Genomic DNA, 14,432 nt, shown 5'->3' with positions numbered 1-14,432 from the left:
CAATTTATGTTAATCAGAATCATATTTATAAGCCAGCTTGTACTGGCTTATAAATACATACATAGCAACAAATAGGTTTTGGTTAGAATAACTGCTTAAAGGGCGAGGGGAGGCAGGAACAATTTATTTTAGAAATGGTACATTAAAATGCACGTTCTTGAAGTAATCCAGTTAATAGCTAATAGCTCTAATGGTGCATCCATCGTCATGGCAGTGTATTTTTTGGAGGCTGGAGTTCCTCGACAGATGTTTGCTTTCTGGAAATACCTGTGATTGTAGTACCTGCAATGTGTTGTACACAGCAAGGGTGAAGTATTTCATCCGTGTTTGTGCAGATCAGTCATCTGTAAAATATGCTCTGTTGAGGGTGATAAAAAGAAATTAATGAAGAATTTTTCTTTCTCTAGCTCTATTTTGTGTGTTTTCTGTCAAGTTTGAAATGATACGTGTTTGTACCATTTTGTTACTGTATTAAGTGCAAACATAGGTTTTTTCCTTAGGCAATAGAAGTGGTTATATTGCAAACAGATGCATTGGTCTGTCTCAGTCTCTTGAGAAGTGTGTTCTGTGAAACTGGGAACAAAGGCTCTTATAGATGGTTGTATACAGTTCTGTAATAGAGATTTTTTTCAGGGAACAAAAAACTCACCACATCTTTTGCTGATTCCTCTTTTGCTTTCCTCCTAACAACTGATTTTCTGATTCTCTTCAAGCTTGGTTTTTAAAAGCTGGCTCAGCCAATATATCATTTATATTCAACATGGTTTCTAATACAGAACTCAAGCTTAAATACTGGTAAAAGGAAGAGAGTTCTCCTAGGCAAGTTTTAAGCTATGTAATTTTAAATCGTCATATTTTTTAGACATTTAACTTATTTTTAAAGGTATCTTTGCTTTTCAGTGTACCATTTTTTTAGGTAATATGTGCCATGCTGGAAGAAAGGCTATTGGTAAGGAGGATGCAGGCAAGCAGAAGAACAGTGTGAAAAAGGGAAGAGTAGAGAGCTTAGGAAGTTTCTACGATAAACTTAAAGCTGTCTCTACAGTGTCAATGTGCAGTGGTGTAGGATGTGTTTTGCTTTTCCTTTAATGGATAACTTGTAACTCTATTCATGACAGTCTGCTATTTTCTAGCTGCCAAATAAAAACTATTAGAAATGTTTTTGTTGGCTAGCAGTAACAATCAACATGTATTCAGCCTGGTCTAACAGGGAGGATGCTAGGCGAGGAGTTTAGGAAATACCTTGTGCTTAACTTGTCAGTTGGCCTGCAGCAGGAGCCTTGGTGACTGTCCTTGTCAGAGAGGGCACTGGTTTGGAGGGGCTGTGTGTGTGTGCATTCTTCATTAAATAAAAACTGCCATAGCTGAGAAAGTTTGCAGATACCCAGTTTTTTATTTCCACAGAGTGGTATGCCAGAGGATTTGTGTGTTTTTCACACACATTATTAAATCAGTTGATTCAGTCATATATTTCTTATGGATAATATTTTAATGTTGATAAAACTATCCTTTTGATTTCATGTTCACCAACCACTTTGGCTTACTAACTACCAGTCAAGTAACCTCTGACAAGTTTCTGAATTAGAACTTAGATTCTCCACAGACTGGGTTCTTTTACACATAATAAAGATTTGGCTTATCAGAGGATGCTCCATTGCACCTTCTGAGCTGTCCATTAGTGGTTTTCCACTTGAAATTTAGTAACCAATTGCATTATCAATGATCTGAAATGAATAATACTCTCCTCAGTATATTTTACCAATGTCAGCTAAATGCATCACATGGCGCCAAGGAAGAGGACTGTTGATGCAAGAGAAGGCTTTTTAATTTGCTTCATCTTAGAGCCTTTGAAGTGGAATCTAAAGCAGTTGAGGAGGTAGGAATGTGACTGCAAACTGGTTACAAGTACCACTGAATTTTTTTTAGCATTTTTTCTTTTATGTTGACAAAGTCAAGTTAGGTGGAACAGCTCTTCCAAGATACCAGAGTGCCAGCCTATGTGGACCTGTCACACACTATAAGTATATCTGACTGCTTCTGTTGAAGACTCACTGCAAAATTATAAACACTTTGTGATACTTCTATAAATACTAAACAAGCTGATCATAACAGAGATAAGGGACTCACCTGGCTTTGCACGCAGCACACAGAGTCTCAGACTCAGCAAATGGGGTTGCTTGAGGATGTAATCAAACATTAGATGTTATTTTGAATTCTCGGTATTTCTGTTACTGTGTTAGTGCTCTTTTAGGGCGAGATTCCAGTAAATGCTTTTAGAAACTCCTGAAAAGAGAGGAGCTTAAATCAAACTAGATCTTCTGTATGCATGTTTGTGAGATGGTTCTTGCATTGCCTCCTGAGAGTGAACAAGGGTTGGGAATATGGGAGAAGTACTATTTTTTCCTAAGAACACTTGCAGAAAAAAGAAACAGTGAACTGGGTGTAAAATGCAAGTGACATAAGAGAAACAAGCTTATCACTTCTCTCTGAGTTGCCCTGTGCGTAAAAAACACCCAGTCTTCCTGGAAAAAGGAGCAAGGCAGGATTGGTGTCCTTTGTACTTTTGTTGTGGTATTCTTTGGAGATGGTTTACTTTGCATGAGAGAGAAGACCTCCTTAGCAGCACCCTGGGCTGTGAGGGTAAGCTCCTGGCTTATTTGTTGTCTTTTTTTCTTTTTTTTTTTTTTCTTTTTTTTTTGTACATTTTTGTTCTGAATTTTGTTCTCTCGCCAAACCCTCTGCTCTTTTTGCTTTTCCACTCTTTGGTTCTGTTTCCTCCCTGCTGCTGTGGTATAAGCAGCAAGGCTTCTGGTCCAACAGAGATACTTGGTTTTTTGAGATTACTCCTTCTACTGCAAGGCTTAGTGTGTAACCTTTTGCTGTGTGAAAAGAAAAGCTTGGGCTTGTGGACTTTTGTCTGAGCCTTTAAATCTGTGCCTCTGACTTAGACTCCTGTTCTGTCCATATTTGGACTCTGAGACAAAGTAGGTGGGAGCTTGTCAGCAGGCACCTCTTAGCATTTCTGCAGCCACAAGATCAACCTCTTATTGCAGAAGGCAGGTAAGAGGTCATCATTTTCTATTGTGTGTCCTTCCAGAGACACAAGAGCGAAAACTTCTGGTTTAATGTTTCCATTTTTCAGAAGAAAATGGCAAAATTGTGTATATAAAAACTACATATAGTTTTATATATTTATAAACTGATGTCTCTTGTAGCCAAGTATTATGAAAAATAATTCATTTGGAGAAAGAATGTAATGAAAAAAGATAGCTATGGCCTTTGGAGCAAAGTTCTGACATCTGATCCTGGCTTACAACTGACTTACTGTTTGACTGTGAAAAATTCTCTCAACATCCAACTCCTTTTTCTCCATCTGCAAAATTTCAATATTTGACCAGTCTGAGGTGAATATGTTGATAAATTTTTGGTCTCTGAAGTACTTTAGGACTGCTGAGACATATGACAATGAGCTGCAACTGTAGTCGTCTTACTAAGAAGAGAAATAACATAGTTTTAGTTTAGAAGGAAGTGTTGTTCTACTCCCTAGCCTGTTGCCTGAAATGGCATTCTGGGAATATACCACAGTCAAATCATTGATTATTGTAAAAAAAATCAACTATGTTATTTGTTAAAGACATATATTATGTATTACTTGAGAAAAAAGGTGTGAAACTGCTTGGCAGCTTTCGAAAAGTAATGGCATATATTTGAAAAATGTCATGATCCACACTTATTCATAGTCTTGATTAACTATAGGTGCTGTAGTTTAACTGAGCAGTGTATGGCTAACAGTCTGAATCTAGCTAGGAATACCTATTTATATTTTAAGTAATCTATTTGTGAAATCTTCTGTAGCTGTATTGCTAAGCAGTCATGTTTACAGCTTGTCACATCTAGCAGCCTGGCTGTTGTGAAACTTCCTCCTCTTCCCTCCTCCTTCCCCATAGGATGTCTGTGTGTGTGTGTGTATTCCTTGAAAAGCATCCAAGTGCAAACATACTTTTTTCCTTAAATTAAACTGATACTTGAGCTATCTGCAGGTGTATTTAGCTGGGGCAGTTGTTCCTCAGTGGAAGGAATTATGACTTTTTTTTTTTCTTTTTGCTGATGGTATGTTCTGGGAGAACAGATCCGAGAAGGTACTGGTTGAAGCTTTAGGAATAGGATAGGTGACGATGTTTAGATTATGTAGTACTTTCTCTTCCTGTTAAATTGGCAAGAAGTTGTAATTTCACCCGTTTGAAATTATCTTCGTTCAACTATTAGATACCTGCAGGTGCACTTGACCCGGTCAGCGGCTGAGTGAGGTTTTAGTCTGCTCAGAACCTCTTTTGTTTTACAACTAAAATAGTCCTTTGCTCCTTCGACTGACATGGGCCGATCACTGCAGGCTGGGAATCCTCTGGTGGGAAGAACTGAGGGATGGTGAGTCAGGGCCTTTGCAGAGGGGAAGTGCATGGGCAGATTGCAGATGATTCAGAACAGGGTCAGAATTATTTCAGATATCACAGCCTTTCTGCTTATTTAAGGAAGTTGCATTGAAGGAGTGGTGTGAGGAAACAGAAACAGTGATGATGGTAACCTCCTCAAATATTGTTTAAAAACTCCACAGCTATAAGGGGAGCGTATACCAACAGGATAAATAGAATTTCCTACACATTTTCAAGTTGGAAGTGCTTTGTCAGGCAGTAATTCAGCGACAGTATGTACTCATAAGCCTTTAATATCCCTAGACTAGATTTTTGTATGTACCTCCCAGTACCCAGTGGGAGGCTGTCTCAGCCTAGCATAAACTAAAACTGTTTCTGGTTTGGAAAGAATGTTCTTTCCAGGGATGGTGATGCACGCTGTCCTCTTGAAGTCGCTGCGTGAAAACAATTACCTTTACCTAATTAGTAAAGAGTGATATCAGAAGATTATTATTGGACCAGAATATAATGTAAAACTAGAAACTTTAAATAAGCATTTCAAAAAATGTACAATAGCCTCCCCACTTCTGAAAGGAAAAAAAAATATCCTGGTAAGAAGCTGGGATGATACAGTATAACTAGCATAATATTTTGTCATGCAGCATATGAAACATGTCTAGAATTGTAAATGTTTTTCAGTGAAATAGGCACATTAATTCCAAAGTGTGGCAAGTTTTTAAAATTTTTTTGTTGTTCTTGTTTTTTAGGGGTTTTTTTTTGGAGGAGTAGGATTTCAGTATTTGAAAGACCCATTTTTAATTAGAAAATCTGTCTTTAGAATTCACTTGTAATGGATTGCTGCATTGGTTCAAACAGAATTATTTCTAGGACAACCTAGGTGATTGCCTTTGAACAGGCTGATGAAAGCAGTGCTGTTCATCAGTTTTATATAGGACAGTGCGCTAAATATGTTTGTAATATAAATCGCATCAGGCAGGCATGTATGGATATCAGAGCAATATATATATTACTTGCAAGAGCAATTCTGCTTTTATTTAGCAGTGAACTGGTTTATGTTTAGAAGAATCTAGGTCCTGGTATTTTAAATTATTTTTACTGCATTCACCTACTTGCATTAAAAGTTGTTGTCTGAATACTTTCCACCCCTTGGGGTGAAATATCAGGGTTTAGTTTGTAAATCAGCATATTTTGTATCTGGTAATTAAAACAGACCTGATCTATGTTTTGTTCTTTTGGATATGAAATTACTTTCTCAGAAGGCCAGTACCTTCAAGTGTAAACATTGTTAATTCCAACCTTGTTACATTTGTTTTTCTTTTCCCACCCCCAATCCCCAGGCATGTGCTCTCTGCATTCAACTCTTGAGTTTATCTCAAGATGAACTTGGCATGACAGTTACTTCACACCCACTGCCAGGTTAAAAATAAATCTTAATATGATTACAGTGACAAATGCATACTCAGTAGTGAAGATAATTTAAAAAAATTTAAAAAAGAGGATTGAAATTTAGCTCCTGTTGTTTTTCAGGCTTTTGGAATTTGAAAGGCTCACATTATCTTTCTTCCCTGTATTTCCTCTCTGCAGCACTTCCTCAGTTTATTCAGTTGTGGAAGGGGACATAGGGGGTGATGAAGTAAAGTTTTGGTTGGTTGGTTTAATGATAGAGCCTTTCATGGCATAGTCTATAAACCATGATGAAGCTGACAGACTTTGAAAAACCAAATCTGTATTTGGAAAACGCCCTGCAGACTCTGTGAATGCTGTATCTAGAAGTTAAAAAAATGCTCTTAACTACAGCTGACGTTCCTGTGTTATCTACTGGTGCTTAAACCCGGCTCCCTGATCTCCTTTTATTGTTTGATCAGGGAAAAGCCTGGCTCGTTGATTATGGTACAGACAAAACTGCTTTGCTTTTCATCATGCAAGTCACCTTACAACATTCAAACAAAATTCTTGTCACACCCTATGGCAAAATACCTACAGTATATATTGTGTGTGCATATAATTGGGGGTGGGGGGGAGAATATTTTCATGATATGATGATGCATTGTGCATGAAGCTCTCCAGAATGCCTCATTTGAGCTTTTGCCGTTGTAATTCCATGTATCATTTCAGTGTTAAGCAATGCCCCAGGGTCAGAAAAACCCATAAGATGCAGCTGGTAGTTAGCCTATGTGTCATTAGTCTGCACAGAGGATGTAAACCAGAACATTTCCATATGAATAATGCCATCTGTTTTTTAACTCCCTTGCATTTAGGTCTCAGCCTTCCCCCTTACAGCTAGTGCCCTGTATCTCCTTTCAGTTTCTTGTCAGAACTGCCCAGTCACAGCCTTTGTGACCCATAGGGTCACAAAGCAAGAAAGCATGTCTGGAGCTCACGTTGCCCAGAGCTGATGTAATGAGGAGGGAGAGCAGGGGAAAAGTTGAGGCTTCAGTTTGAGAGACCCTAAATAGTGCCAGATGCTGGACTGACAGGATAGCTAGTAAGAGCTGTAGTAGTAGACCTGGGGAGGGGGAAAAGGGGGAATTAAAATTTCTTTTTTCCTCAACCTGAGAACCCTACAGGTTTCCAAAGACAGGCATGGACCCCGTGCACATTTAAAATATAACTTATTACTGTACTCACATACAACATTTTGTTGGTCACTTTTTTTCAAGATACCTACAGATTGTGCATGTGATATTAGGTTTCATTAACCACAAACTCCAGAAGAGCTGTTTTGAATTAATTCTCCTTTTGCCCAAATTTAAGTGAGACATGGTAATAAGTAACACTATGTAATTTATATTTTCTTTTTTTGTCAGTTAAGACAGTGTTGTTTTTCAAGTGAAATGCTAGATTGCTAAACTTCTTGAAAGATTTGTTTGCTTGTGAATAGGGAAAATACCCTGTATAATGGATACTGAGTTTCAATCTTGGCTATGCTAATTTGTGCGGGATCAAGATTTTAATTTCAAATAGTTTAATGAGGACCAATGAGCCTCAGCTCTGTCCTGTTGGGAGCTGGTTATAGCATAAAAATGCTATAAGATTCTTCAAGAGCAAGTAGGGTGCTCCTCCTCCCTTGTAAATGTTTCAAAGGTACCAGGCAGAGTTGGCTTTGATCATTGCTAATGTTTGAAATCTTGTCATTCCCATGTTGTTATGGTATATTTTTGTTAGATGTTAATTTTCCTGTATATGGAAGAGCTGCTACATATAGTAATTTTTTGACCCTACTTTTTGCCCTCCAAAATGGTATTTGTAGATGAATTATGAACACTAGGATGATTTTTAAGTAAGATACGATGACTGTGTTAGTTGATTTAAAAGTTTTGCTTTTTGACTTACATGTTTGCAAGAAGACACTCAAGGCTGCCAATAACCTTGCAGACACAAGCCTTGTTTAGCCTGCCTTAGTTTCCTTATAAGTAATACTAACACATTTCTTAGGGGCATGTTGTAAAAATAATGAACAACTTCTATATTATGCATACAGGACCAAGAAAGTAAAGCTCCAGTGTCAAACCAAAAGGATTAAGGCTCTCCCAAGGGAGTAAATGAAGCTGCAGAAAAACATAACCCAGATGGTACCTGCCCTGCCTTTGGTAATAGGGAGCAGTGCCTGGAATGTCTGCGATGAGAACGATGAGAACGCGGTTGTGCTCTCTGTGTTGGTGCTTTGAAGGCTGTTCACTCATGGCAAGGGGGGTTTCTGTCCTCTTTGTACTCCGGCAGGATTTCCGGGATGCTGTGGCGCATGCCTCTAGGCAGCTTGGAAAGCCAGTGATTGAGGACAGAATCCTGAATCAGATCCTCTACTACCTACCTCAGCTCTACGAACTCAATCGGGACCTCCTGAGGGAACTGGAAGAGCGATTATCTCACTGGTGACTATCAGTAAAGGGATTCCACTCCTTTGATGTTGAAATTTATCTGGGGGGCTTATGTGACTTCATGTGATCATGGTTTGACTCTTGTTTGTGTTTCATGTACCTTCCTAAATGTCAGAATTTACTTTGAAAGTACAGGAGATTATTTTTCATGTGATTGTGATTTTGTGCCATTTAGATGCATTCCAAAAGGTCCAGAAGGCATGCCAATATGTTTTTGTAGCAATCACAGTTTTTATTTGAAATTTCATTTTTAATTGAAAGTTCTGGTCCCTGCATGAGCGTGATAGGTGCACTGATTTCATTGGGGAAAAGGGGGCTGTTCTGAAGACTGGTTTGCATTTTAGAGGTAGTTTAGATCTACTGATCAGGCACAGTGCTGATTGACAGCCACAATCCCCCTGAAGACCATTCTCAGTTACCACTGGTGGGTGAAGCTATACAAAACCTACTGACAAAGGTCCAGCAATGGGTAAAGACTTTTCTCACCTTGAACCAAAATGTTCAAACAGTTCAAGACCATTTTTAAAAGACTGTATATTAAGTGGTTGTCGTCTAACACTAGTGTGTTTATGTGTGCCTAATAAGGTTTTTCAGAACAGAAACTGAGATGAGTGCCTGTCTGCTCTAAGCTTTTTGTTCAGAACATAAACTAGCACATCTTCCTCTGAAAAAGATGTTTTGCTGTAGGGTTAAGATATATGCTTTTTTTAGCTCTAATTGCATTTTTTTTGTTGTTGTTTCTAGGCTTGAGCATCAAAGAATTGCTGATATTTTTGTTAAAAAGGGTCCCTACCTAAAGATGTATTCAACTTACATCAAAGAATTCGATAAAAATGTTGCATTATTAGATGAACAGTGTAAGAAGAATGCAGGATTTGCATCAGTAGTCAAAGACTTCGAGGTATTGTATTCTTTTTTAAGATATATCCTGTTTTGTGACTTCTTAGCAGTTGTGATCGTCCACTGGGCTTTAGAAACTGTCCTTAATTTGTTTGTATTTTGATGGTGGAGTTTTTTTCTGCAGTCTTGGCTTAAAACAGGAAGAAGACAAGGCCTTTTGAAGGACTCGATGTTTCAGATTATTTTGAATGCAAACTCCAAATTCAAGATAATTAGCATTTTTGAAGCATGGATCTTTTAATTCTGTGTTGTCTTTAGAGGTGTGGATCAATTAAAACTTCTGCAGTGGGCATTCCTGTCTTCTCTGGCTTTTTGCCTAATGGACACTGACAGCAATCACTAAGGAGCATGTTGCCCTTGCTATCCTGTTTCCTTTATTCTGGAAAGCTTCACCTCTCTTCCTCCTAGGTCAAGGCACCTGTTTTGAATCTACAGAATATGAGTGCTTACTTGTGTCTTTCACGAATGGGTAATTTTACATGCAGTCTTCCACGTGGAAATACTTGCTCTGTAGTGTGGTGCTTAACACTGTGGCAGTAGCACTTTTCAAAGATAAAAAGCTTATCCAGTATAATCAGTAGTTGTTTGTAGGCATGTTTTCTTTTGCTGGAACCTTTGACTGCTGTGGAATTGTGGTTTATTTTGGGTGTTTCTTTCAGATGAGCCCCCGCTGTGCTAGTCTGGCCCTCAAGCACTATCTGCTCAAGCCAGTTCAGAGGATTCCCCAATACAGGCTCCTGTTGACAGGTACAGTCAAGCTTTTTGCAAGCTTAAGAAGCCAGTCTTCACATGCCCCAGGCCACCTGTCTTCAGACAGCTATATCCATCTCTAAAGCATGTTCATCTGACTTCAGATATGTGAGGCTTTTTAAAAAAATGTCACAATATGTAAAGCTCTTTTTAAAACATGGCATGGGTTTAGAGGCTTTTCTTGCTAATACTGACTGTGGTAAGATACACAAACAAGGTTCTAATGTTTCCTGCACTGTGGTGTGTTCTGCTGGTAGATTCAACAGTACATAGAAAACATGAAACCTGTGATGGTTTTTACTTGAATGTGTAGTAAGAGAAGCCTGTAATTTCCTCAAAGGGTTGGAATGCTCCTGTTCTACTTTTAGTTTTGCTTTTTTGGTTTTTTGGGGGGATGTGGATTTAACAAATAAAAAAGGCAGTATAGAATATTGGAGCAAGGAGAAGAAAGATATCTATGCAACTCTGAACTTCTGTTAGTTCTCCATTTCTCCCCCACCCAGGTGTTTTGTCTGTAAAATCCATTCTCTTTTAAAGGCAAAACACGTTTTTAGTGCACACCAGTAAGTGCTTAAGACTTGCTACCAGAGCAGCTGAGGAGCTGATTTGGAGCTGGGAAATCTGGTGCTGTACCCTGCTCTGGCACTGGCGTGTTTGGGTGGCCTTGAGCAAGTCATATCCACGATGCAGTGGGGTTTTTTGTCTGTAAAGGGAGGGCAGTGACAGAGGCCTCCTTTGTGAAGTATTTTGGGATGTGTTTGTTGTAAGAGGGGGATGGCTCCTGTAAGGATTTGGAAATACTTAAGGCATTGTTTTTGAGAGCCATTGCTTCTTGATGAGCAGTATAAAAATAGCCTCTGTTTATGTAGTAACTGCAAAATAAAATGCTCTGTGACCTTTTTTATTGGCTCATAGCAGCACATTGGCATTTCCCCAGCATGTACTTAGACTAGTGACTGTGAGAAATGACACTCAGTTTTAAAAATTTCAAAGGTTTATTAAACCTTTACAAAATACATCGAAGAACTGAATAAGGAAAAATTGCAGCACGGAGAGCATGGAACTAAACCGCCACGTGCTCACGCACAAAATGTCTGCTCTGCCTTTGATGCCTTTGATGTTGCACCAGGTAACACTGGCCCCTCCCAAAATGTGCCAATCAACTCTTACTCACTGCCCATTGGTGGACATTGCTTTCTTGCAACTTGATTGGAGGTCAAGTGTTGCTGTGCCGCACCCCGTGGTACCAAGCTGGCCCTCCCCCAAATGCCCCATGCAAGGGGCACAGGTACACGCCCCCTCTCCTGCCATCCCTTGGCAGCCATACAGGGGGAAAGGGGACCGTGGGGAGAACAGGGGGTGTCCAAACAACAAATCACAATTACATAACTATACATCAATAAAACTTCCCTTAACATACACACAGTATTCATCCCTTAACTGCGAGAGCCAACCATCACATTAGTTATCTAAAACATGATGCTGTGGCAGATTCAGACTTAAGTGTTATAGAGCAGTTACCAAGTTATTAACATTGACTTATTTATTTTAATCATCTGATTAAACTCAAGGTGTTGAAAAAAGTGGGATAACTCTTATTAAATGGAATACTCTATGGGGGAGAAATCTTAATGACACTTAACTGATGAAATCAACCCATAAAAAGGCTTTTGGGGACTTGATTTATTTTAAAAGGATACACACTTAGGGCATGGTATACTTTTTTATAGACTTCAAAATCAGTGGAGCCTTGGGTAAGTTCAAAGGTTTTAATTGAAACAGAGTTTAGGTGAATAGAGGACCAGGATGAAGCAAATGCTGTTGTCAATATACACAGCAGAGCAAGAGATGTCAGGGATGGATGGCACTGAAACAAAACTCAGATGTTGAAAGGGAATTCCTCGTGATAATTGTCTGTCACTGTGGCTGGGACAGATTGTTTTAGACCTGAAAAAAGCCTGATCCTGTGCTGATGTGGGTTATTGTGGGTGTCCCCAGTCTGGAGACCTTACTGTGGCTGCCTGGCTTTAAATACAGCTGGAAATGCTGCTGAAAGGAATGGGATTGCCATGCTGGTGGCAAATTTAGAAATGTAATGTTCTCTTGTTCCACGTGGATAATAAAAGAGATCAGGCCAAAAATTTAATTATGCTGGAGCTGGAGAGTGATGTTTTGGATGTGTTTCATTTTCAGCCTGTTCAGTCTTTCATGCATGTGTGTTGCCCTCGAGTTCTGACTCTTCTATGTCTCTGTGGATGACCCATCTGCTTAGTTACCTTCCAACAGCTCTGTCTAATAACGAACAATGCTCTATAAACTTGTGCTATATGAACATCTGGAGTACATGCAAAACATTTGTATCTTTTGTTGCAGTGGGTGAGATGTGGCGATGGAGCAGCTGCCTAGGCCAAAGACGGGGCAGGAGGAGGGGGGATCTGTGGGGAGGAGGGCGAGAGCAGCAGAATGAAAATAATCCAGGAAACTAAGCTGTCAGGCCTGAGTCAGCAGGGATTTCTTCCTATTTAGATGTTCTGTGTCAGTGGGACAGCTTTGTGCTGGTAACCTGCTGCTACTCGGTCACATCACAACATTGTTGCAGTGCTTTGAAGTGGAATTACTTTTGTGCTAACAAAAGCAGGAGCAGAAGCAGGTGGATTCCTAAATCAGCCAAGGAGATAAACAGCTCAGCACTGTTTCTGTTTAATTATACAGCTTCCTCAGTCCAGTAAGAGGACTTCCACTTCTTCACATATTGGCCCTGAGCGCTGTACAGTAAATATTAGATAGCTTATGGGGGAGCTTAATCAGAGGCCTCTGATTTCTGAGAGAAATGAAGGAGAGGTGATTCTCTTCCCCCAAAAACCTCCAATTTGAGTAGATGACTTGAGACTATATGAACAGGCTCTTGATTGTCACAGGATAAGCCTCTCTCCTCTTTTTCACAGCATAAGGTTGGAAGAGAGTGTCTTTTATTATCCTTAACTGGGTTATAGTGAGGGAAGGCTGAGTGGGATGAAAAATTAGCCTTTTTGCACTCTGCAGCTTTGCAGGTTGGAAATAGAGTTGTCAGACTCAAGGCCAATTACATGTTGTGGAACAATTGCTTTGAGTTTAAATTAATTACATTAGACAACCCAAGACAAAAAGTGGTTAATGACGCAGAAGATAATTTTAAGCAGAAGTGATAGCCACTGCCCCCAGCAAGTGGGAAGAGAGAACTGGGGGCTGCTGTCAGGTAGAAGTAAGCACACAGAAATTTTCTTCACAAAAACAGTACTAGTGTGCTTTTATGTTTATTTTTGTTGTGCTTTGGGATATCCAGCAGAATTAAGAATTTCTGAAGGCATGATTAAGGTCTTTCTAGTCTGAACAATGAAAGCTCATTTCAGAGGGGAATTCTTTTTTTTTTTTTTCTTAGCAAAGACATTAGATGCCATTTCACTTGAATATCTGACTTCTATATTTATTTAATCTAGCAATATTTTTGCAAAAATTTTACTGCAACATTTTTCATGTTTGTGAAAACAGCTTGTCTGTACAGTTTATGCCAGTACCTCCAGAAAGCTGTTGTAAGCACAGAATTTCCAGTGTATATTCACAGAAGAGACTAAAAATATCTGTTCTGATGCTTCTCTGAAGCTGAGTTTTAGCCGTGAACTGAGGTCCACTTACCAGATAAATAGAGTACTAAGATGAAAATTACCTATTCATCACTTCCAGGATTTTACAGTTGTTTTATTGGCTGCTGCAATTTTGTGAGGCAAAGGCTACCTTCTGTTTTAAATACATAATTTTAAATGAATGCAATTATGTTAAAATCTTGATCTTCCCTCTTCTATTCACTGATTATATAATTTAAAATGCTAGAAAATACCCATCCAAAAATGGGTTTGAGTGGTCGTGTTTTGGGAAACATGTTAAAAGCATGAATATGCCAAGAAATAATTAGTTCCCATCTTAGGTCTCTGGTTTTATGTTTCCACTGCAATTACTTTGGATGTTAAATTGGATGTCTTCATGTACCAGGGGCAGTGTCTTAGAGTGCCAGCTGTACATTTGCAGATGAGGAAATTATACCCACCTTACCTCTTGTTCCCAGGCTGTAGAGGTGAGTGTGTGGTTTGAGAGCCTTATTTCTGTATGAGCTGTAGGGACTCATTTTTTATACGGGGAGATTCCCTTTGGAGTCTTTTATGCTGGCCCCAATGAAGATCAAGTTGCAATTGTAAAGCTTTAATTTGTTGGCTTAATGGTGGAGTCCGAAGAGTGCTCTGCCTCAGCAGCATGGCACAGCTCCAACGTGAGAGACCACCCATTCACAGGCAGGGCAGGAGAGGGCAACTGGTGGTGTATCTGTGACAGGTTCCTCTGAAGGAAGGAGGTTAAACCAAATTAAACCCTGTGCAAACTCTTCTCAGTTCCTTTCAAAACACCTCTTGTTAATTTCCACACCCCCCTCATACAAGCCTCTTAC

General features: G+C 39.3%; 1 protein-coding gene across 1 annotated transcript in view; it reads left to right on the top strand.

Moving 5' to 3' along the window:
• FGD6 (FYVE, RhoGEF and PH domain containing 6) overlaps positions 1-14,432 on the top strand; it is a 74,414-nt gene that overhangs the window by 33,404 nt on the left and 26,578 nt on the right. Inside the window, exons 6-8 of the mRNA XM_066183395.1 lie at positions 8,151-8,302; positions 9,053-9,209; positions 9,868-9,955. Of these exons, the coding sequence (XP_066039492.1) occupies positions 8,151-8,302; positions 9,053-9,209; positions 9,868-9,955 (397 nt within the window). The remainder of the gene's footprint in view (positions 1-8,150; positions 8,303-9,052; positions 9,210-9,867; positions 9,956-14,432) is intronic.

Source organism: Chamaea fasciata, unplaced genomic scaffold (genome assembly GCF_029207755.1).
Source record: "Chamaea fasciata isolate MVZ Bird 193981 ecotype frontalis unplaced genomic scaffold, bChaFas1.0.hap1 SCAF_5, whole genome shotgun sequence".
Lineage (NCBI taxonomy): Eukaryota > Metazoa > Chordata > Aves > Passeriformes > Sylviidae > Chamaea > Chamaea fasciata.
The sequence above is the reverse complement of the archived record's forward strand: the minus strand, read 5'-3'. Positions and strand labels throughout refer to the sequence as shown.